A 21,474-nucleotide genomic window follows, 5' to 3' on the forward strand; every position below is an offset into this window, starting at 1 on the left:
GGAACTGATGAAGATATCAAAAACATCAAAATATGCACATCTCTAGACCCTGAGATCAAAGCTCAATATCTTAAGTTACTGCAAAATTATAAGGATGTTTTCGCTTGGATGTATGCTGATTTAAAGACCTACGATACTTCATTAATACAACATAAGATTCCTTTGAAACTAGAAGCAAAGCCTTATCAACAGAAGCTTAGAAGGATAAACCCTGCCCTTCTATCGACTGTAGAAAGGGAGATTAAGAAAATGCTAGATGCTCAGATCATTCTCCCTTTAGGTATTCTAATTGGGTTACAAATCTAGTTCCCGTTAGAAAGAAAAATGGAGAAATAAGACTTTGCGTGGATTTCAAAAACTTGAATAAGGCATCATTAAAAGATAATTATCCTTTGCCCAAAATGGATCAGTTACTTCAAATGGTTTCAGGAGCACAAAGACTTTCTATGTTTGATGGTTTTTCAGGTTACAATCAAGTAAATGTTGATACAACAGACAGAGAGAAGACAACCTTTACTACACCCTAGGGTACATTCATGTACGCTAAGATGCCATTTGGCTTAACCAATGCTGGTTTAATCTTGACTGCTTCATGCTTTAAATTTGATGTTATAGTTAGAGAATAAAGTTCTGGCCAAATTGTTTAATCTTGGCAGATCAATAGTTAGGTAGAAAATAACAAGGTGCTCATCAGTTTAATTTGAGCCCTTGGAGGTTATAAGGATAGATTTAGATAGTTTGCTTTTGTAAAAATAAGAAGAAAGGAAAAGGGTTTGCTAGTTTAAATGCACCCATTAAGTGAAGAAAAAATGATAGGATAAGCAAAGGGTATGTAGAAGAAGGTTGCAGAATGCTTGATAGTTCATTGGACAAAGGTACATTATCATGTTTTACCATATGTTTCTAAGTCCATGAGACAATTACACAAGGCAAATGAAGGTTTACTAGATTAATTAATTAATTTCACATTCATCCCCATTCATCCCTATATTCACTAATTTCCCCTTCCTACCATCATACTTCATATTCATTCATTTTCCATAAAAATCCCTTTTCCTATGGTTAAAATCCCTTTTTACCATGGAAAATCCCCTTTTACATGTAAAATCCCTTTTTACCCAAAAAACCCACAAAATATGTTTTAGCCTAAGTATTAATCACTTATAAAGGCATTATACTTAGTGTTATTTCCCCTTCCGCTCATATTTCATATTAATACTAACTTATAGTATTAAATCCCTAAAAATCCCGTTTCCCGTATATTATTAGCTCCTTTTATTAAATAACCCAAAACCCTTAGTTTTGCTATAAAATTATGTATTTTATAAAAAACATCGCATTGGCGGGATCACAAGTCTTTCATATAAATAACCCTCCACCATTGTGAAATGCGATTGCGATGGGCCCGGACCCGACGTGGATATAAATCATATTCCATAGCCATATCGCATTCGCCCCTCATCGCAAGTTCCACTAAAGCACCAACCCTCCGCCATTGCGATCCCCGATTGCGATGGGCTCGGACCCAATGCGGATATATATTATATTTCATGCCATATCGCATTCGCCCCATTGCAAAGTCCCAACTATAACATATATCCTCCGCATTGCGATATGCGATGCGCGACGGACCCGAAGCAACATATACCATAATTTATTGCCATTTCGCATCCGCCCTTCATCGCAAGTCCCGCTAATAGCAATACCCTCTGTCGATGCGATCTTCGATATGCGATATGAACTCGGACCCGATGCCATTATCCGCCCGAGTTTATACAATTTCAGATCTGCCATATATTGTTGTGCAAAGTTTTTCTTTGTTGAATCGTTTTTTACGATTTAAACGAAGAAATAACTAAAACCTTTGTTTAATCATAAAAACACCGCTAATCTGGGTTTTAAGCCATAATACAGCCATTACCGCTATATTTAATCACTCGTACCCTCTGTACCGCTCCTTCACTCCACCACCATTCGATCTAATGTGTTCAGATCCAACGGTCCTTGGCAAATTTCGGGTTGACTCTCTGTACGGGCATTACCCACCCGAAAAGTGGTATTCCACTGTCTTCCCTTGCTACGTGTCAAGCTCAAGTTATTTCAGGTGACCCCCTTCTAAAACCGCCCACGCCTTAAAAGCTGTGCAATGAATACCAAAACCGCCTCCCGCATAAGACAAAATAGTCACTGTTCATTTTGCGCCATAATTCAAAAAGAAAACTGTTTTTCCCGTTTAAACGCCAAATGACCATTTTGCTCTGTTTTTGCTTGTTTTACACATCGAACCCTCCATAAGCCTCTGTGACGAAAAAACCATCATTTTACCTTTAGATACGCCCCAGACTCCTTCCAATAGCCTTTAAAGTTCAATAAAGCCATTCATGACCTTCTCTGTCACCTAGTTTTTCTTAAATGATTTCTGTGTTTTGCAGGGGAAGACTACTGTTCCAGGTTTACAAAGAAAAAGACTGTGTACAGTTGGAGGACAAATATGAAGACCATATCAAATCGCTTCACCCTGTAACATAAAATCCAAAGCGATTTACTGTTGAAAAACACAGTAAAAATATGAAATCCACAGTAAGGATAAAAGGATCACAGTAAAGGTTACTTAGCAGGGTGAAAGCATATTAAATAGAGTTTAAAGAGTATCAGGTAAAGATTAAATGAAGGAATCGGCCAGAGTAAAAGATACAAACAATCGATCAACATAAAGGGCAAAATATCAGACAAACAAAGCCAGCACAACCTGAATAACAGGGGACAACAAGAAGCAGTTCAATCGATGCCCCTATCTTCTTGCATGAAGATCTTTTCCTTTCCTAGAATAAATCTTAATCAGTTTTAGGATATTTCTTAAGTTTATTATTGTATAAATAACTCTCTTCTCGAGATGTTATAGGTTCGGAGTTCAAGATTCATAGTTCATTGCTTGTAAAGTCTTGACTGTTAATACTACTTTGAACCTGGAAGCCACCTTTGAAAGAAGCTTTTGTAGACACTTGATGTACTTAGTCTTTCTGGAACCTTAATACAAAACAGAGGATTCTGAATTTGGTTTTACACAGTTTTGTGTTATCTTGTAAGTTTTTCCAGTTTTCAATCATAATATCATTATGTTTTTCTTCATATGCTTATGACTTATAGAAATATCTAGGTAGGAACAATTTGTGTCTCAATTGATTCCTATAAGCTCCTGAAGTGATCATCTATTAAGAGAATGGATTAATGAACTGACTGTTTAGCTAATGCTCTCTAATCAATAAATCATCAGCATCTTGTTTAAGCATTAAGTATACTGCCTTGAACCTTTGGAACATAGTTTAGAAGGTTTTTCAACTTATGATTGTTCTGTTTTACGGTCTGGAAACTGTGATAATCATGTTTTTTGCTGTCTTCTACTCACCACTATTTTTGATCTATATCACTGTGTAATGCTTTATAGCAGCCTTTTACTAAAGTATTAATATAACCCAAAGGATTAATTACTTCAATTCTACATTTGTCCTCATTCATTGGTCTTCCAAAATTAAAACCAAAAACCCCCAAAACGATTATTTCAGATGCTCTGGCATTGGTAGCTGACCTACTACTATCTCAGAGGTACAACACCACAAACTGTAGATATCCCTTCTTTGATTTACAGGCTAGCTATACTATTAATTTTAGATAGCAATGGTATGTTCTATGCTTGCAACAATTACTTCAATGTCCTTTTATTAGCCCAATGATAATTTCCACTTAATTTCCAATAGCAATCACATTAACCATACACATTGACAGTAACTGTAGATAAAACATAAATCGTAAAAAACAGAAGACAAGCCAAGACATGAGAACACCAATATTTTGGCTAATGCTAGGGACAAGCCCCACAAGGTGGAAACCCTTAGTCCTTATCAAATATCAATTGTTCAGCAGAGAGAGAATCCAATAATGTACATTGATGAAGCCAAAGTCAGAGTTGACTTGACAATAAAGTGATCCAATACCACTGTCCAAAACAGCCTTGTCAAATCTGCACTTCTGCCCTCAGTCAAATTCTGCCCTAACCAGAAAGTCAACAACTGTCAAAGTCTAGTCAAACTCTTCCAAAACAAATCGGTCAAAGGAGAGTGGAACTCGGCCTCTCTTGCTGGTCAAAGTCAGCTCAAAACAGTCAACAAATCAGCAGTCAAACTTGGTAAACCTGAAGTCCACCCTGCAGTCAACGCTGGTCAAAAAACCTAAAATTCCTCGGTTCCTATGCCGGTCAATGTGGCCTAGTCAAACAGAGTTAAACCCTCCAAAATCACAGTCAATTCTGGTCAAAAAAGCCTCAGTCAATGCTGGCCAAACTTCCTTTGAAACAGAAAAGTCAATGCAGTCAAAGGAGCCTCTTGAAATCTGCACGTGTGAGAGAAAGACAACTGCCTACAATTTGTACGACTCAATCTGATGAGGAGAGAGAATATATGATGAGTGATGGTGATGCCAAATGAGGTTTGAGGTCACTCTTATTTATATGTGTTGGAGGAGGCTCAATTTGTCCAACTTGACCCCAAGCCGACCTTGTCAAATCGCACATGTGTGGGCTTGACTTCAAAAACATAATTCTTCTTGTCCGATTTCAGTGAACCTTAGCATCAATTTTGGTCCTCTCGAAAAGAGGAATTCAATGCAATAATTATCTCCATCAAATGAGCTGTCCAAAGTGGAATTTGGCCCTAGTTGCACAATTTAACATATACTTGTAGCTCATAGAATATTCATAATATGCAAAATTAACAGCAAATATTTCCAGCTTTGTAGAATTTGCAAGTTGTACAAGATTTATAGGAGCTTGTAAATATATGTTTGTACCGAGAAGCCAAATATAATCCCCAGGGACTTGGATTCCAGCAGCAAATATCTTCACAAACGTAATTATTTAAAAAAAATGGAATAATATGTTTTGTTTATTGATGGTAGATATCTTCTTGTCTGAGGAGTTTGAGTAATTATTTTGTCTAGTTTCCTCTAAATCATGGTGCTATGGCTCATAAAAACTAGATATTGGTTAATGAAACGCGGGTCAAGTTGATAGTTCTTGATAAATATATCACACATGATGACATGCTTTGGTTGTGGTCTTCAAAAGATGTTGAATATTGTGGCCTGCAACATATATCAAGAAAAATATAAGAATCCAAGTCACATTAAAAGAATCAAAATACATTTGTAGCCTAGAACCTTGGAAAATTATGGCTGTCAACATGCTTTTTGAGTGCTTTAAAAGATGATGATGCTCACTTTCTTGTTTCATCTTCTCCAGGTTGACCACCTTCCATATTATAGAAACAAGTAGAAAAGAAAACAGGAGTATAGTTGGGCTATTTTGAATTGTAGCAAAACATGGCTGAAAGAAAAGGCAAAGGTATGAGGCCAATTGAAGAATTGTTTATTTTTCTCCTCTCTTCTTTATAATTTCTGCTATTTCATAGATGAAATTAAATCTAAGTTTTGAAACTCCCACATTGCTAAAGTTGAAATGAACAAAAAGTTGTCTAGAGAATATTGCATGACTGTTTCATTAGCAAAACTAATAAGAAATATGAAAAGTCAAATTGTATGCATGTGAATTCAAAATGTAACTTTATTTTGGTTAGTTTTTACGATATAAAGTGATACATTATATCTTGGGAGGGTTAAGTTTTTTTCTTTCATTTATTGTTCCTACAAAGTTTGAACTATATGGATGTGTTGTATATGGTTATAAGTACAAACTGTTATAAACCTAATCACTGCATTGAAACGGACCCACTATAACAATGTCTAGTTCAACCAAGTCTACTAGGGTAATGACAATAGTATATGTATGTATATATATATTCATCTATGACAGTGGTAGACTCAACAAAAATAACAATAGTTTCAACAATAACCGATAATGAATTAGGCAACCAGATTCTAGACTACTAATCAGCAGAGGGTTTAACATTATAAATAATAACTAAATGCTAAATATTTCAGCAAAGAGAACCATCAGAACTGAACATGGATTGAAGAATAAACATAATTCCTAGCAGATAATCAGTTTGTAGCTGAATATCATCTAAGTCAGGAAATCAACACAGGATCAATATGAATAAACTTTCCTGAGATTCAATTCAGGCCCAGAATATCCAAGGACAATATGGATGTTGCTCTTGGACATAGTTTAGTCTCTCACTGACCACTTGCAAGAAAACTAAAATCCCCACATATCTCTGATGAAGCTTAAGGGCCTGCTTGAAGTTCCATGTCTTCCCCTTATCCATTTGTCCTTGCATGTCGGATGAATGTTTCCCACATTAAGTTCCCCTGGTCGTGGTGCCCATATTTATGAATTTCCATTTATGTTTGGCCTTTTTTCACATCGCACAATTTTTATAACTTGTTTTATAAATGTGACTTAATATCCCCAGCCTGTAAACTACTCACAACTTACGCTTAGCCCATCTAACACAAAACTAGGTGCTTGCTGACATTGTTTGCTGACTGGTAATGTAAGCAAAATAGGTCGCACCTGAGGGTTCCTATGGGGTAAGGATATCCCTCCACTCAGAACTTATTCTTAGCCCATCTAACACAAAACTAGGTGCTTGCTGACTCTGTTTTGCTGACTGGTAACGTAAGCAAAATAGGTCACACCTGAGGGTTCCTATGGGGTGAGGGTATCCCTCCTGTTGTATAGGTGGTACTCCCTATGCACTTCACAACCTCTTGTGTGAATTTTTTTGAAAGATAACAAATTTAATTATCATACAAACATCCAAGAGGTTGTGAAATCAATTATTCAGTAACTTCTTTGTTCACATTTAATCATCATTTTTGCTCAATAATTGCTGAATGTTGCACATCACAAGGAAATGTTTAACATACGACACCTTATTATCTGGTGATGTATAGCAGGACAATATTCTCAGAAATGTAATGAAACAAAATTAACATCAATCACCATTATTACCATCATAAAAAAACAAGTTTACCCTGATGAACAGTGAGAGGGGTTTACTCTCATTTATAAAGTATTCAGCAAGTTCAGAAATAGCACATATGCTAAGAAATAAAATAACTTCATAGATATTCAAGAGATAACAGAATTTAAAGAACTAGAATATTGGCTTCAAACAAACATGATATGAGTGATATTCATAAACAACTGGCTAGAGAAATACACACACTGCATATGTTTGAACTTTGAAATATCTCATTACATAGTGAACCGTTGTGCATTTTCATTCAAAATGTAGAAGCTTATATTTTGGAGAGGACAAGATAGAAGAAGTCTGAACAACTGTCTATGACAGTGGATCTCAATTGCACCAAATAAATACCAATTTTGCTAAACTTAGCAGAAGAAATATAAAAAAGGTAGAAGAGAAAGTTGTGCTTCTAATAATTGGACTCAAATGACCTGTAGAAGGAAAAGGCCATTAATGCATAACATGAGAACTAGTTCAAAAGAAACAAAAGCAGGGAAAATCAATGAAATATCACTCACAGTGAAGTATTCTGAACTGGCTGCCAACAAATCCTCCTCTTCTTTTGCGCAGCTTTTATAACTAGCTATTGAATGAACCCTCTTCTCTTCTTCTGCCCAGCTTTAATGGAATGCTCTTCCTTTATCTTGGCAGTTTCCGCATCCATAACATTGTATAGTTATGCACATGATCTTGATTGCTTAGTGAGTCTTCGTTGTTCTTGAGGTGAAGGTGGTTGGTTTTGCTAAACTGGACAATGCAAATGATTAGTGTTGTTTAAATATATTTCCTTAGGGGGCCCATAATACTATTGCCTTTTACTTTTATAAAATATTCAAGCCTAAGGGACTAAAGTCCGTATGATCTTAATTCAAGAAGTAGATCATTGAATTTAATTAATGTTGAAATTAAATTCAAAGCATAACATCTTGTCCTGAAGATGAACCACACTGGCTGGTTCGAAACGCGTCGACCAAATATTTCAATGTGATTTTTTCCGAAAATCTTCTTATATTAACAAGCATAGCATCAATCACTCAATATCTGGAAATTAAATAGCGAAAGCATAAACCAATGTCACACATACCCGGTAATTACTTTTATAAAAAAATAGCTTTTCATTCTTTCAAAAAACTTACAATGAAATTTCTTGAAGCTGCCAAAACCAAGTAGCCATGTTCAAAACAAGCTGTATGTTTACCAAATTCACCCAGAACTGATCAGAACAGCCTGCCTGCAAAGTACAGCTTGCTGTATGGTTGTCTGGACATGATTGTGTGATCTGTCCATACAGCTGTACGGATCTGCGTGGTCTGGTCTGTACAAGTATAGAAACTTCCAGAAAACTGTACTGAACTGTTCCGCACAGCTGTATGGAAACATACAGATCCCTGTATGGCGTCTACCTGGAGCTCAGATTTGCCTCTGCTTCAATCCCTGCTCTCTCTCTCTCTCAAGCTGCTCAACTGTTCAATTGTTCAAGTGTACGTGAACCCTTTATCTTGATCTATCTTTGTACTTTAAAGTGAGACCAGAACCCTAATCTATTTTTGAGATTACTTCTAGTCAATGTCATGCATGCACAAAATGTTGATATGCAGTTTTCATTGATGTCAAACAAAGCAGCACCAGGAGATGCCCCGCTTTTTGTCTACCAAAATGACATAGCAAATCATGATTTTCAAGTCTGGATCATCCTTGTTGGATTCTCCTCGTTGAGCCAATTCCGGTGGTATGTGGCACGCCATGAGAGCCTTCACTGTTTGAGAGATCTCCCTGTTTGAAGTTGAAAACTCCAGACTGTGGTTAAAAACCTCAAAAGATGATGATGTGGCAGCTCCTCTTGGTCAAATCAAATGGTTATGTGATAAGACTCCTCTCCAAAATTAAAGTAATACATCTTGTGGCAAAAAAATAATTATTGTGAATATTTGTTTTTGAAGTGAAGGGCATGAGAGGGTTTTACTTTAAAAATAGGCTAAAATTCAAAACTAAAAAAATCCTCAAGGGGTTTCCCTCTTCAAAATTTGAATTTAAAATGTGAAGTCTCTCCCTCCAAAAAGGGAATTCGAATGTCTTTTGAGCCTCTCCAAATTCTATAAAAAGAGGCATCGATCTCCTCTCTAAGACAATGAACATAATGCTCATCTTTTTGACAATAACAATCTCTTAAACTTGGCCCTATGGAGAAATTGTTGCATCAGATGAGTGGCTAGGGTTTTGTTCTTTTGATTGGTTTTGGGATTCGTTTGGGCAAAGTTTTATTGGAGGTGGAAGATTGAATTTCTGGGCCATTAAGGACTCAAGTAGCACACCTATCGACCCTCATTAGGGCATTCAATTCCGAGCATACACTACAGGGCAACGAAAGTCAATATTGTTTGTTACGAAAAACAAAACAAATCATGATTTTCGAGTTTGGATCATCCTTGTTGGATTCTCCTCATTGAGCCAATTCCGGCGGTATGTGGCACGCCATGAGAGCCTTCATTGTTTGAGAGATATCCCTGTTTGAAGTTGAATACCCCAGCCTGTGGTTAAAAACCTCAAAAGACGATGATGTGGTAGCTCCTCTTTGCTCAAATCAATGGTTATGTGATAAGACTCCTCTCCAAAATAAAAATAACACATCTTGTGGCAAAAAAATAATTATTGTGAATATTTGTTTTTTAAAGTCAAGAGCATGAGAGGGTTTTTACTTTAAAAATAGGCTAAAATTCAAAATTAAAAAACCCTCAAGGAGTTTCCCTCTTCAAAATTTGAATTTAAAATGTGAAGTCTCTACCTCCAAAAAGGGAATTTGAATGTCTTTTGAGCCTCTCAAAATTCTATAAAAAGAGGCATCGATCTCCCCTATAAGACAATGAACATAATGCTCATCTTTTGACAGTAAGAATCTCTGAAACTCGACCCTATGAAGAAATTGTTGCATCAGATGAGTGGCTAGGGTTTTGCTCTTTTGATTGGTGGGATTTGTTTGGGGAAAGTTTTATTGGAGGTGGAAGACTAGATTTTTGGGCCATTAAAGACTCAATTAGCACACCTATCGACCCTCATCAGGGCATTCAATTCTGAGCATACACTACAGGGTAAAGAAAGTCAATATTGTTTGTTATGGGTCTCTTGGCTTTGATTCTAAAGATGAAGCTCTAAAGAATTCAACACAGGAGATCCTCAAGACTATATCCAACGAGACATCCTTTCATACAAGACTATCATTCGTCCTTGAAAGTTTGCGGACTGTGCTCTGAGTAGGAGTTGAAAAGTTTTGAACTCTATCGTAACCCTAGTTGATCTCTCTCTCTCTCTCTCTCTCTCTCTCTATATATATATATATATATATATATACCATGGCTCATGAACACCATTCTTACGTAGTTGTATGAAGCTCATGTACATGCAAATTCAAACGCCTTAAATAAGACTGAAACATTTGGCCCTATGGTGAGAATGTGGATCAAGCGAGAAGCTTCAGAAGAAGTTTGTGTTAATCCATTCGCTGAGATTTATCTATATTACAGATCAACAATATCTGTTTGACATCTGTCGTCTCTGTTCTGTGGGTCATCATATCATAAGTTCTGGCACTGTCCTAAGGCTCTAAAATAAGCATTGCGAATCTCCTTCACGCATAAGGACTTACACACACACACACATAACAATGCTTTACAGTGGAAAACAATTAATCAAGTTGTGGCATATCTGAAGGGTTACGTTTATAAATACATTCTCGATGGTCCTGTGAGGGAACATCGCTGTTGAAGGCCATCTAGCTCACTTCAAGTTACATTTCGTGACAAGGCTAACATCTAACGTATTTATGTCTCAACAACAACAATACGAAATTGAAGGCTGCGATTTCAGGAGTTTGAGAATTCCGGACATAAGATATAGACCATTGTGGAAAGATCCTGACGTATTTTATTCCGGTGTCATAATTGGCAATTCTGTGAAGGATCAATCTAAAAACCTTTTGAAGCATTACAGTGAAGTGTTGGATCCAATATATATACTAGTACCTATGACTCAGATCAAACTGACTTGTGTTATCTTAGACAAACAATTGGATTGAAGCAGTTACAATTTATGAGGTATGTAAGAAACCCTAATTAGCAAGGCATGCAAATGCTAAGAATGAATTCGATGAGTTTGTATACACATTAAGTTATCCTTTTGAGCAAGGGTTTCAATATATATATAAATTCCGGATTTTTAAAAGAAAGCTCCAACAGTAAGATCTGTAATAGCCATAGTTGCATCAAATCTTGTGAGCAAAGTCAACAGAGATTCAATTGCATAGAAGCTAGGGTTTTCAACTTGTAATCAACATTGGCCTCATGATCAGAAGTTTATTGACATAGTTTGGCTTACTTCATCAGTTTAGTTACAATAGTTCTTCATCCTTGTAGCAATTCATTATCCTGAGATGAGGAACAATAAGGGTTTTGTTTCATCATTGTTACAACGGTCTGGTAGAAGGGTGACTTGGTTCAAGTCTGAAAAGGTCTTTATCATTGAAAGTTATTAGCATTCTTTGTAAATGGGCCACTGTCCCTAGTATGGGAGCCCAAAAATAGTTAGAAGTTTGTTCTTTGTAAGTGGTTCATTGTCCTTGGTACGAGAGCCCACAATGGTTTGTCATAGTTCATTGTCATTTTTAGGGTGGTTGGGTGGTGCTAGGCAGGTGGTTGAAGTCACCTTTAGGTTGGAGACTGACAACACTTTTGGGTGGTAGGGTGGTGTTAGGGCAAGTTGGAGCTTGTAGGGTGTTGAAATATCCTTTGAGCAATTGCTGATAAAACCAGGGCGTTGGGGTGTGCTTCTAGTTGGAGCTGGAAAATTGAACTTTTTTCCAAGGTACTAGGGAGTTGGGGCTTCCCTTTTTCGGTTGGAGCTAAAGCATTAATGTACTCATAAATTATTAGAGAAGCATTCGGTGGCTTTTGTCTTGGACTTCTTGTGTCTACCGTCTACTGCTTATTTATGTTTTGAATTGCTGTTGAAGATTAATTAATGCTCTGAAAAGATTAATAAGTTACTAATTGCTAAGAAATAGTGATTCACCCCCCTCTTAGTATTTCCAACACAAAATAAAATTTTTAGATTCAACTGCCAAATACAAGACTTTTCACTTTGTTACTAAAGTGAATTACAAAATAGAATTACTTTTCAAAAATAGAAATCTCTTGAATTACTTGCATGTTCATGAACTTGTGGGCGGTTCCCATTTGAGCTGTATTTATCAACACTCCCTTTTAGCAAGGAAGGAACTTTGCATCAGTCCAAGTCTATTTTTGAATGTCTCAAACTTTCCTTTTGCCAAGGGCTTGGTTAGAATATCAACTACCAATTGACTTGTGGGAGTACATTGTCACTACTCCCTTGTGAACCTTGTCTCATATGAAGTGATGTTTGATTTTTTATATGCTTGGCCCTGTCATGAAACATTGGCTTCTCAAAGAGTTTGACACAACTTTTATTACCATAGTAAATGGTTGGAGGTTCCAACTCCTAATCAAACAAACCTGCAAGTAACTTGCGAAACCAGATGGCCTCTCAACTAGTAGTATTTACTATTGGCTACCATGTACTCTGCTTTTGTTATGCTAAGTGCTACGAAAGTCTGCTTCCTATCGAACTAGGTTATCATTGCTGATCCCAAGCTAAAGTAGCACCCTGAGGTGCTCTTCTTATCTGCTACATTCATTTCCCAATTTTAGTCTCAACACCCTTGCAACTTTGCTTCACCATCTCCAAGGTATCTTAGACCATACTCTATTGTGCCCCTTAGGTACTTGTGCATGTGTTTTGCTACAACCCAATGCTCCTACCTCGACTCCACCATGGAGTGACTTAAGGTGTTCATTGCAAAACATATATCTAGCCTAGTGTTGACCAAATACATCAAATAACCTATCGACTGTCTATATAGTGTGGGATTCACCAACCTTGAATTTGAAGTTGTCACTGTCTTCAAATTAGTGATCATGGGTGTAGCCATAGGTTTGCAGTCCTCCATCCGAAACCTCTTCAGGATCTGAACTACATACTCGCTCTGCTCAAGGAATATCTCTTTGGTCATTGAAAAAACTTCCAAACCCAATAAGTACTGCATTCTATCGATGTCCTTCATCTTGAACTCAACGACCATGTTTTCTTTGAACCCTGCAATGAGTTTCTCTACACCTATAGAAACATGTCATATACATACAACACCAAAATGTGCAGATCAATCTTAACAATTATGTAATATAAGTTATAATTTGCTTTGATTTTGGTGAAGCCCATACTTTGTAGATATCCATCGATCCTGAAATACTATGTTCTTGGTTCTTGCTTGAGTCCATACAAGGCTTTCTTAAGCTTGCACACATGGGACTCTTTCCCACTTACCTCAAAGCCCTAAGGTTTCTCTATGCACACTTCTTCCTCAATGATCCTATTACCCACTAAAAATGGGTGACCCCTAGGAGAAGCTTTTATCCTATTCATCTCTTCCAGCTGGGAGCCAACAACCCCTAAGAGCCACTAGTCATCGATGATGACATACCATTCATATCTCCGCCACTTGCATCAATCATATGTTTCCTCGCCCATTTTCCAAGAGCACATGTTGGAAGGTGGGCTTCTAATCAAAAGGTACTTTATTCATTTTGCAATTGGTTGCTTATGCTTGTTTGTATTTGGGCATTTTGACATAGATTATGGGCTAACTTGGAAGAAAGAAGGGACTTGGCCATGATCTTGTTCCCTCATCTTAAATAGGGGGTTAATTTTCAATCCTAGTCCAGTGGGACCTCCCCTAATGGTCCAACGGGTATAGGAAGGGATTTTATATATGACATTGCACAAAGCTTTGGGCTTAAATCCACTCGGATCCGTAACCTCCGCTATCTTGGGGATCATAATAAAGAAGGTGGCATTCAATGCTTTGAGGATTGTTTGAGAATGACATGATTCCTCTACGAGAGCATGAATATTCCCCCCATAAAATAACAATAGGCCTGAAAGAAATCCGAGGTGAAACCATTTAGGCTCGACGCTTCATTTTTTGGAAGGCTCATGACTGCTTCTTCCACTTCTTGCATAATAACTTCCTGCATTAGGGCTGCATTTTGATCATCACTAACAATTTTGGGGATGTGCTGCAAAATCTTCCCAATGGCTGAGAGGTGGTGAGGAACCGGTTCCTTTAACAGATTGTTGTATAAGTTGGTAAGTTCTCTCTCAATCTCAGTGTGGGTTGTTATTCTTTTCCCATTGGAGTTTCTCAAGGAGAAAAATTGATTTCGATGCCAATGCTTGAGCATAGGTTTGTGGAAGAATCAGTTATTGAGTTCACTTTCTTCTTAACCAGTTAATTCTTGACTTTTATCTTTAGAGGATTTCTTCCTGCCTCCGTTGTTCCAGTTGAGCAGTAAGCTCCCCCTTTTGTTGCTTCAATTCCTGGGTGCGTCCCTCCGGGATGCATTTTTGCTTTACTGCCTCCAATTGTGCCTCAAGCAGGGACTTTTATTCAAAAATGTTGCCAAACTCTTCTTGATTCCATTTCTGGATCTACGCTTTGAGGAGCTTGAGCTTCTGTTGGAAGTTGTACATTGGAAAGTTCTTGGATCTTCAAAGCTTTGGTACCAATCCTTGGCTTTTCCGACAAATGAAGGATCTATGAGCTAGAAACATTTGAATCAGAAGGGTTGATTTCTTGGGGTCGATTTGAGATCAACTTCAAGCACGATAGGCCAATGGTCTGAGCTAGCAAAAGGCAATATTGAAACCTCCATGAAAAAGTCCTTTTCTAGCAGATCTCCCAAGATAAAAATTGATCTAGTTTGCTAGCTATTTGATGCCTGTTGCCTCTCTTGTTATTTGACATGTGCAAACCATTGACCGTTGGGACATTTGTTGTTTTCACGACTTTGATTGTCTTTGAAGAGGGTGGAATCCCCATCCAATCTTCTAATACTGCCCGTTTTCTCTTCAAGAGGTACAATCATATTAAAGTCTCCACCGATGATGCAAGGCTCGAATTGGCAGAGTCTATGAAGTAGAGCAAGATTACTTAGGTAAGGCATTTATTGGCAGATTGATGTGGCCCATAGACAACTATTAAGGAACCAGAGTCCCTTGAGCCAATGGATTGCATTTTGCTTGCTAGGATACGGGGCATGGAGATCCAATCATGTATACCTACCTCTTCTGGATTCCATGCTACCGAAAGACCCTTGGTCGTTCCAGTTGCATCTAAGGATTGAACTTGGCTCCCTTTCTAAATTGTTTGAGAAAGGGTATCCATTTTTTCGCTTGTACATTTTGTCTCTTGGACAATAACAATGCTAGGCTTATCTCTCTTAATGCGATCCTCAAGGAGACGTTGCTTAGCTTTACTATTCAGGCCCCATATATTCCAGGAAAAATCTTCATGTAGAAAGAGGGGGGACGGAGAAAAGGTCTCCAAAAGCAAATGTACCTTCCTTGAGTTAGCCAAGAAGCTTCCTGCTTGTTAAATTATCTCTTGAGTGGTCTTCCTACGTCGCCTCTTCTATTTGTGGCCAACTTGGATCCTGATTGTTGGTTTTCCATGACACTAGAATCTAGGTTAGGATCTTAGAATCTCCGACACTGCCAATCCAAATGCCACGACAAACTACTTTGCACAACAGAATATAAACAACAATAAATCAACTCGTGCAAAAATATACAACTTTTTACAATTTTTCAATAACCCAACATTGTTATATTAACAAACTATAATACAAATGTCTAGGGTCTTGTACCAGGGATAATAGCCCTCATACATCCACTAGTACAAGAATACAAACTAGGGTTTGGTGTCTATCCTTCGACAACCAATCTACCTTGAACAAGATACAATTTGACCGTCTCGCTGATGTAGCATGCCTCACAACTTCACTAGTCATACCCTAAACACATCTGCCCGATCCTTTGGCTCGTGATCTGCAACAACACTTCTCTGCCTCTATCAATGATTTTTCTCCTTTAGGTCACTGAACATTGCTCTGATCTGCCCTCTAGCTGATCATTCGTTCATTAATGACTCAACACATAGGGTCTTCTTGCGAGTTGTTCACAACTCTAGACCGTCCACTGTTGCTCCTCAACTCCTTTGGGACTTCTTGCCCACTAGCTGCTCCTTAGTCCTTCAAGAACACAACTCTTAGGGACTTCGTCCCTCTATTGCCTTCTAGTGTTGCCCAATGAAGACAAACTTAGGGTATGGAGAGCTGCCCACTTCTGCTATATATGTCCTTCTCTTTGACTTCCTTCTTTAGTCCTTCAAAGATCAGTCCCGAGCATCTCCTTTTTGCCTCTTCTAACAACTCTCTTTGCCCTTCAAGAGGCTGTACTTAGGACTTGAAGCAAGCCACGACATCCCTCCCAAAACTGCTCTTTTGGCTGCTCCAACAATTGTCCTAAACTAGGTTTTCTATCCATTAACAAACCATCAAAACAAGAGGACAAACTTACCTTGCATTTGCAATTTCTTTTGCTTCTCTTGTCCTTGGACTCTGTGCCTTTTCCTGCAACTCTCAACCCTGGTTAGGGTTCCTTGTATCAGCTGCTATAGCCTTGCTCTAGGCCCAAATTGCCTCTCAAATACTACGACCTCCTCTTCTAAACATGCTTCTCTTACTCACTAGTCTTTCTGCCCTTATTACAACCAGATGTGATGTCTTTACAACCCTCAAAATTGTCTGTACAGGTCTCGGCCTATACTACGACACTCACAAAATGGAACAAACCTGTTTGCATGAGAAAACCAATCTCCAAATTGGCACAAAATTTCACAGATCTACTCTCCTCTTCGCTGGCTAGTCTCTGCTCAAACTTGGCGCAAACAACAGTGAGAAACCATCCCAAAACAGACTTTTATCTCCCTTCCTTTGGTCTCCTAGAGCTCGGCTTCTTCAGAGGTGATCTGCCTTTGATGATTTGTTCTTTGGATGTGCCCTTCTAGCCTCAACGTCACCTCTATTATATGTTTGCTTAGGTGTGCAACAACTAGTCCTGGGGGCTTACTTCATGTTGAGCCTATGTGAAATACATTTGTAAACCCACATAAAACACATAAAAGTTAATATCTTCACTTTGACAAATGTTCTCATGGTGCTTGAAGTTGCCCCTTGCTCCTTTAAGGGTGTTCTTTCATCTCTATGTACCAAGTCATCAAAATCCTCCTTGGTTTTGGCCGAATTCCTTTGGGTGCAAAACCCCCATGCTTGGGTTCTTAGCCCACAAGTCCATTTGTGTTGCCAATTCCTCCAAAACCTTGAACCTAATGGCTTGGAGTACCTCCCAAGCTACCAATCTCAACACTGATGATCGAGGTTCATGAGGTATTCTTGATGGTGTTGGCCCTTTTTGAGTGATAACCAAATGGTTTTAAACTTTGAGTGAGGTCTGACTTAGTTGGACCATTTTGGGCTCTGGAATTACTCGAGGATCTTCATTTTGTAGTTCATCTAGCATTGTCGATAAGATTTGCTCATCAATTTTCAGAGTTGTTGTATGCTAAGTATTAATATGCATGCTGCTTATAGTGTTATCCTCTGGGATTATCTATTCTGTGACAGGAGCTTCAACCTCCATATTTTTTGGAACCGACAGGGTTGAAATGTTGCCAGGTAAGTCCTCTGGGGTTTTCCTCTTTTTTTCTGGAGGGCCCTCATTTGCCTTAGGTGGCTTTGCATCTTCGGGAGAGTCCTCCATGTGGGTGAGGGTTTCATATCGGTTGTTGTGTTGAGGGTGCTCCCTACGATTGGGGATTGGATTTCTTTGGTTCTGACAATGATTATTTTAGGGTCTAAATCCATTAGGTTCTGCTGCCATTACTTGCACAAGGGGGGGAGGGTGATTTAGGAGAGGGAAATCCCGAAAGAGATGGGTTGGATGGTAACCTCATCATGCAGGGAGATTTCAGTAGATTCTGGGAGAGGCTGGAAACTATTTATGTAGACATAAAGTTGATCATATTCTGTGTATCTCTTCCTTTTGGTGATATCTGAGCTTTTGATGTAGGATTCGAGTGCATTGCCTATGCCCTCCAAGATATCCTATTGCCAATATTCCACTGGCAAGGCATACAACTAGATCCACACAGGTGCAACCAAGAACTTCTCATCGTTGGGGTTATATCTAGGAGTCCTAAAGCGGAGAAAGAGTCCTGCATTATTTAGGAAATATGGGCCTCCCTTAAAAACCTTGAGCGATCCTCAAGGTTGGTAAAGACTACCGTGAGGAAGCCCTTGGCACCAATTTGCAACTCAACATGGCCTTTGGGCTGCCATTTATTTTTAATCCACATGGACAAGTATTTCTCAATAGTCAAGACTCCTAGAAATTTACAAATGAGAGCGTGATCCTGCATGTGTTCGATATAGCTTAGGATGGGGTCGGATTTTACCTTATAGCATGGGTTTTAGGCAGCTTTAGGAAGACACCTGTTTTGCTTCTTGTTTTTCTAGGTGTTTGGTCAATTTAGTGTGTTCTAAATTGCTATTTAAAATGTCAATCCGGGATTCGTAAACTGACGAGGTGAAGTGTACTATATGTACAAGATAACCATTTCCTTAGTCTTTTGTCGTTTTTGAGTTTTTTAGTTTGTTTTTGGATTTATCTTTTCCTAATGTGTGATGGCGAAAATGAAAGTTAAGTATGGATGGTGATGGTGATTTCTACAGTGATTTTCCCAAACTTAAAAGTGATAAAAAAGAAAGCTTTAAAACCACTGAAATGAAATCGATTCTTAAGAGGAAGTAAATGTATCAAACAGTGAACTAATGATAATGGCCTAGTATCTTTGCTGCTGAATGAAAAGAAAGTAAAAACTGAACTTAAAGCAACTCAAATTAAAAGCAAAGCAACTAATTCACACTACTTCAACTCTTCAGATCCTTTACCCTTCAGCTCAATCTACCTTGTGGGAAGCAACCATGAACAAGTCAAGTAATATGATATCTAAATGGTAAGAAATTAAATTGCATAAAGGAAACTAATCACACTACTTCAACTCTTCTGATCCTTTACCCTTCAGCTCAATCTACCTTATGGGAAGCAATCATGAATAAGTTTAAGCAATATGATAACTAAGTGGCAAGAAATTAAATTGCATAAAGGAAACTAATCACACTACTTCAACTCTTCTGATCCTTTACCCTTTAGCTCAATCTACCTTATGGGAAGCAATCATGAATAAGTTTAAGCAATATGATAACTAAGTGGCAAGAAATTAAATTGCATAAAGGAAACTAATCACACTACTTCAACTCTTATGATCCTTTACCCTTCAGCTCAATCTACCTTATGGGAAGCAATCATGAATAAGTTTAAGCAATATGATAACTAAATCACACTACAATAAGTAATATTCTGATTCCTTACTAATAGAGTCACTTGACTATAGAAAGAAACCATAAACAAATGAGTAGTATGATGTCTAAGTAGCAGAAAAAGAAATAAGCAAATCACAACTTGAAAAAGGACAGTGCTGGAATTAAACTTCAGAAAATGGAAATTAGCAAGAAGGACAAGATGATTTCATATGTCAATAGTTATCAAAAAGATGAAAATTTGCCCGGGCTGCCTAAGAAAACCTGCAGAAAAGCGTTGATCAGCTGACAGCTATAAGAAAATAGAAGTGAAAATGTAAACAGTAGTGAATTAAAAACATCAAAACAGCATGTTATATACAAGCTAGTAATTATAAAAACAGAAACATAATAAAATCAAATGACAACTATACAGGGCTTTAGTGTGCAGGGGCCCTCTGCCACCTCAGCCAGTCAACGAACAGTCGCAAGAACGAGCTCAAGAAAGTAGTCTTCTCATGTATTAAAGCAGCAACAACATATATAAAACAGAGTACAGTGGGGTGACAATAGAAACAGTTCCAAAAATTACATTCAAAAGCCTCTTTACAACGTTCATCAACGTGTTATTTATAATGAAAAAGTGCTGAACTGACTAACTGAATCCTATGCTATTAACTGCGTTGCCAAAGACACGTAGATCTCCTCAGCCGAGATCTAGCGTAACTGTCATCATGCCTATTAAATCTTCGGAGTGGTAGTTGTTGGATTCAGGTTACGGGGATGATCTCCAGGTGTGCCGATGTCTCCGTGGGTTGAGGACTGTGCCACGTAAACTTTCACGTGCTCCAAACAGAGACGTGCCACCGCTAAATTCCTTGGTTGGCTTTGCCTTTGACCCTTGTTGACCGTGACCTTCTATAGATGATTTGGCAGATTTGAAGGGACACGTTCCATGTACCCGTCACCTGTAGCTTGCCCATGTGGTTCGTTTCTTCATAGGACACCTGTAGCATAGCTTTTAACAAAATAGTTGCGGAATCCTGTGCTGGCTGCGGAAACCTGTGCTAGCTGCGGAAACTGACAAGTTTCCGCAGCTGCCTGAACAAAAATCTAAACTAAACAACAGTCATAAGCATAGTTAGAAAACCATGTCAGAAGCTCTTTTCAGACTATAATGCAATGATTTAACAGCTTGATGGATGAAGTAAGTGGGAAAAAGAAGGCTGAGAGGGTGTATAGGAAGATGCAGGTTTGAGGCTCAACACTAGGTTGCACCTAGAACGGGGACATTCACCTGGCTCCCTTGGGATGTCGAACCAGAACGCTGAGTCTGCGAATTGGAAGCAGGGTTATGGCGGCTCGTTGAAGCATCACTAGGAGTTATGTTGCAGTAGGAGGGGTTTGAGACCCCTCCTCTCAAGGAATCATGCTGTGGTCAAAAATCAATGTAGAAGGGCGGATCAACACTTCAAAAGGAGAAAGATCAATCTGCAAGGGTTGTCAGAGATGTTTCAAAGAAACCCTCATTCGCTCTCGAAGTCCACAATTTGTCCTAATAATATTACCATATATTTTAATCTCTATGGATTCTTTTTTGTTATTCCATTTATTTTGGATATTTGTTATATAAACCGAAATGGTTCATTTAGTGCCAACTATTATCATTTGTGGATTTCAACTTTCTATCCTTATGTTGGATATTTAGTTAATGAGCTATCATTCAATATTGTTTATTTATTTTACAATATTGACATTGTTACCTGCTCAGATGTACCTAGCAAGGAACTAGACTCCATTGGCCAATGGTAGGGCATCGATAAATTTTTTTGATGTTCAAAATGTCTCAAGGCAATTTTGCCACTTTCTCTCTCTATCTTCTCTCTCTTCTATGCAAATTTCGTACCCCCATGGAAAAATTGTATAAAATGATACTAGCATGATGAACTTATGTAATAGACTTAGACCCTTTGGGACCTGGTTACTAAGGAAGTTGCTCCAAAATGTTTTTTTTTCACTTAATTAATTTTGTCACTTATTAGTGATAAATAACTAATTAAGTTTTTTCACTCATAAACTCCAACATTGCAGTGCGTCTTAATAATTAGTCCTTGAGTGTGTTTTTTGAGTCTAGGGTCAATGTATATTACCATGCTAGGCATCAT

General features: G+C 38.1%; 1 protein-coding gene across 3 annotated transcripts in view; it reads left to right on the forward strand.

The window, feature by feature from the left end:
- The window catches only part of LOC149257221 (double-stranded RNA-binding protein 8-like), a 67,600-nt gene that overhangs the window by 17,600 nt on the left and 28,526 nt on the right, over positions 1–21,474 (forward strand). For 2 of the 3 annotated variants that reach the window (XM_089413754.1, XM_089413748.1), the window contains exon 2: positions 5,294–5,395. In XM_089413754.1, the coding sequence (XP_089269880.1) occupies positions 5,374–5,395 (22 nt within the window). In that variant the 5' untranslated portion in view covers positions 5,294–5,373. The remainder of the gene's footprint in view (positions 1–5,293; positions 5,396–21,474) is intronic. The other variant, XM_089413751.1, reaches the window with a different exon arrangement.

Source organism: Pinus tabuliformis, chromosome 6, assembly GCF_031772625.1.
Source record: "Pinus tabuliformis cultivar Carrire ecotype Pingquan chromosome 6, CPIR1, whole genome shotgun sequence".
Lineage (NCBI taxonomy): Eukaryota > Viridiplantae > Streptophyta > Pinopsida > Pinales > Pinaceae > Pinus > Pinus tabuliformis.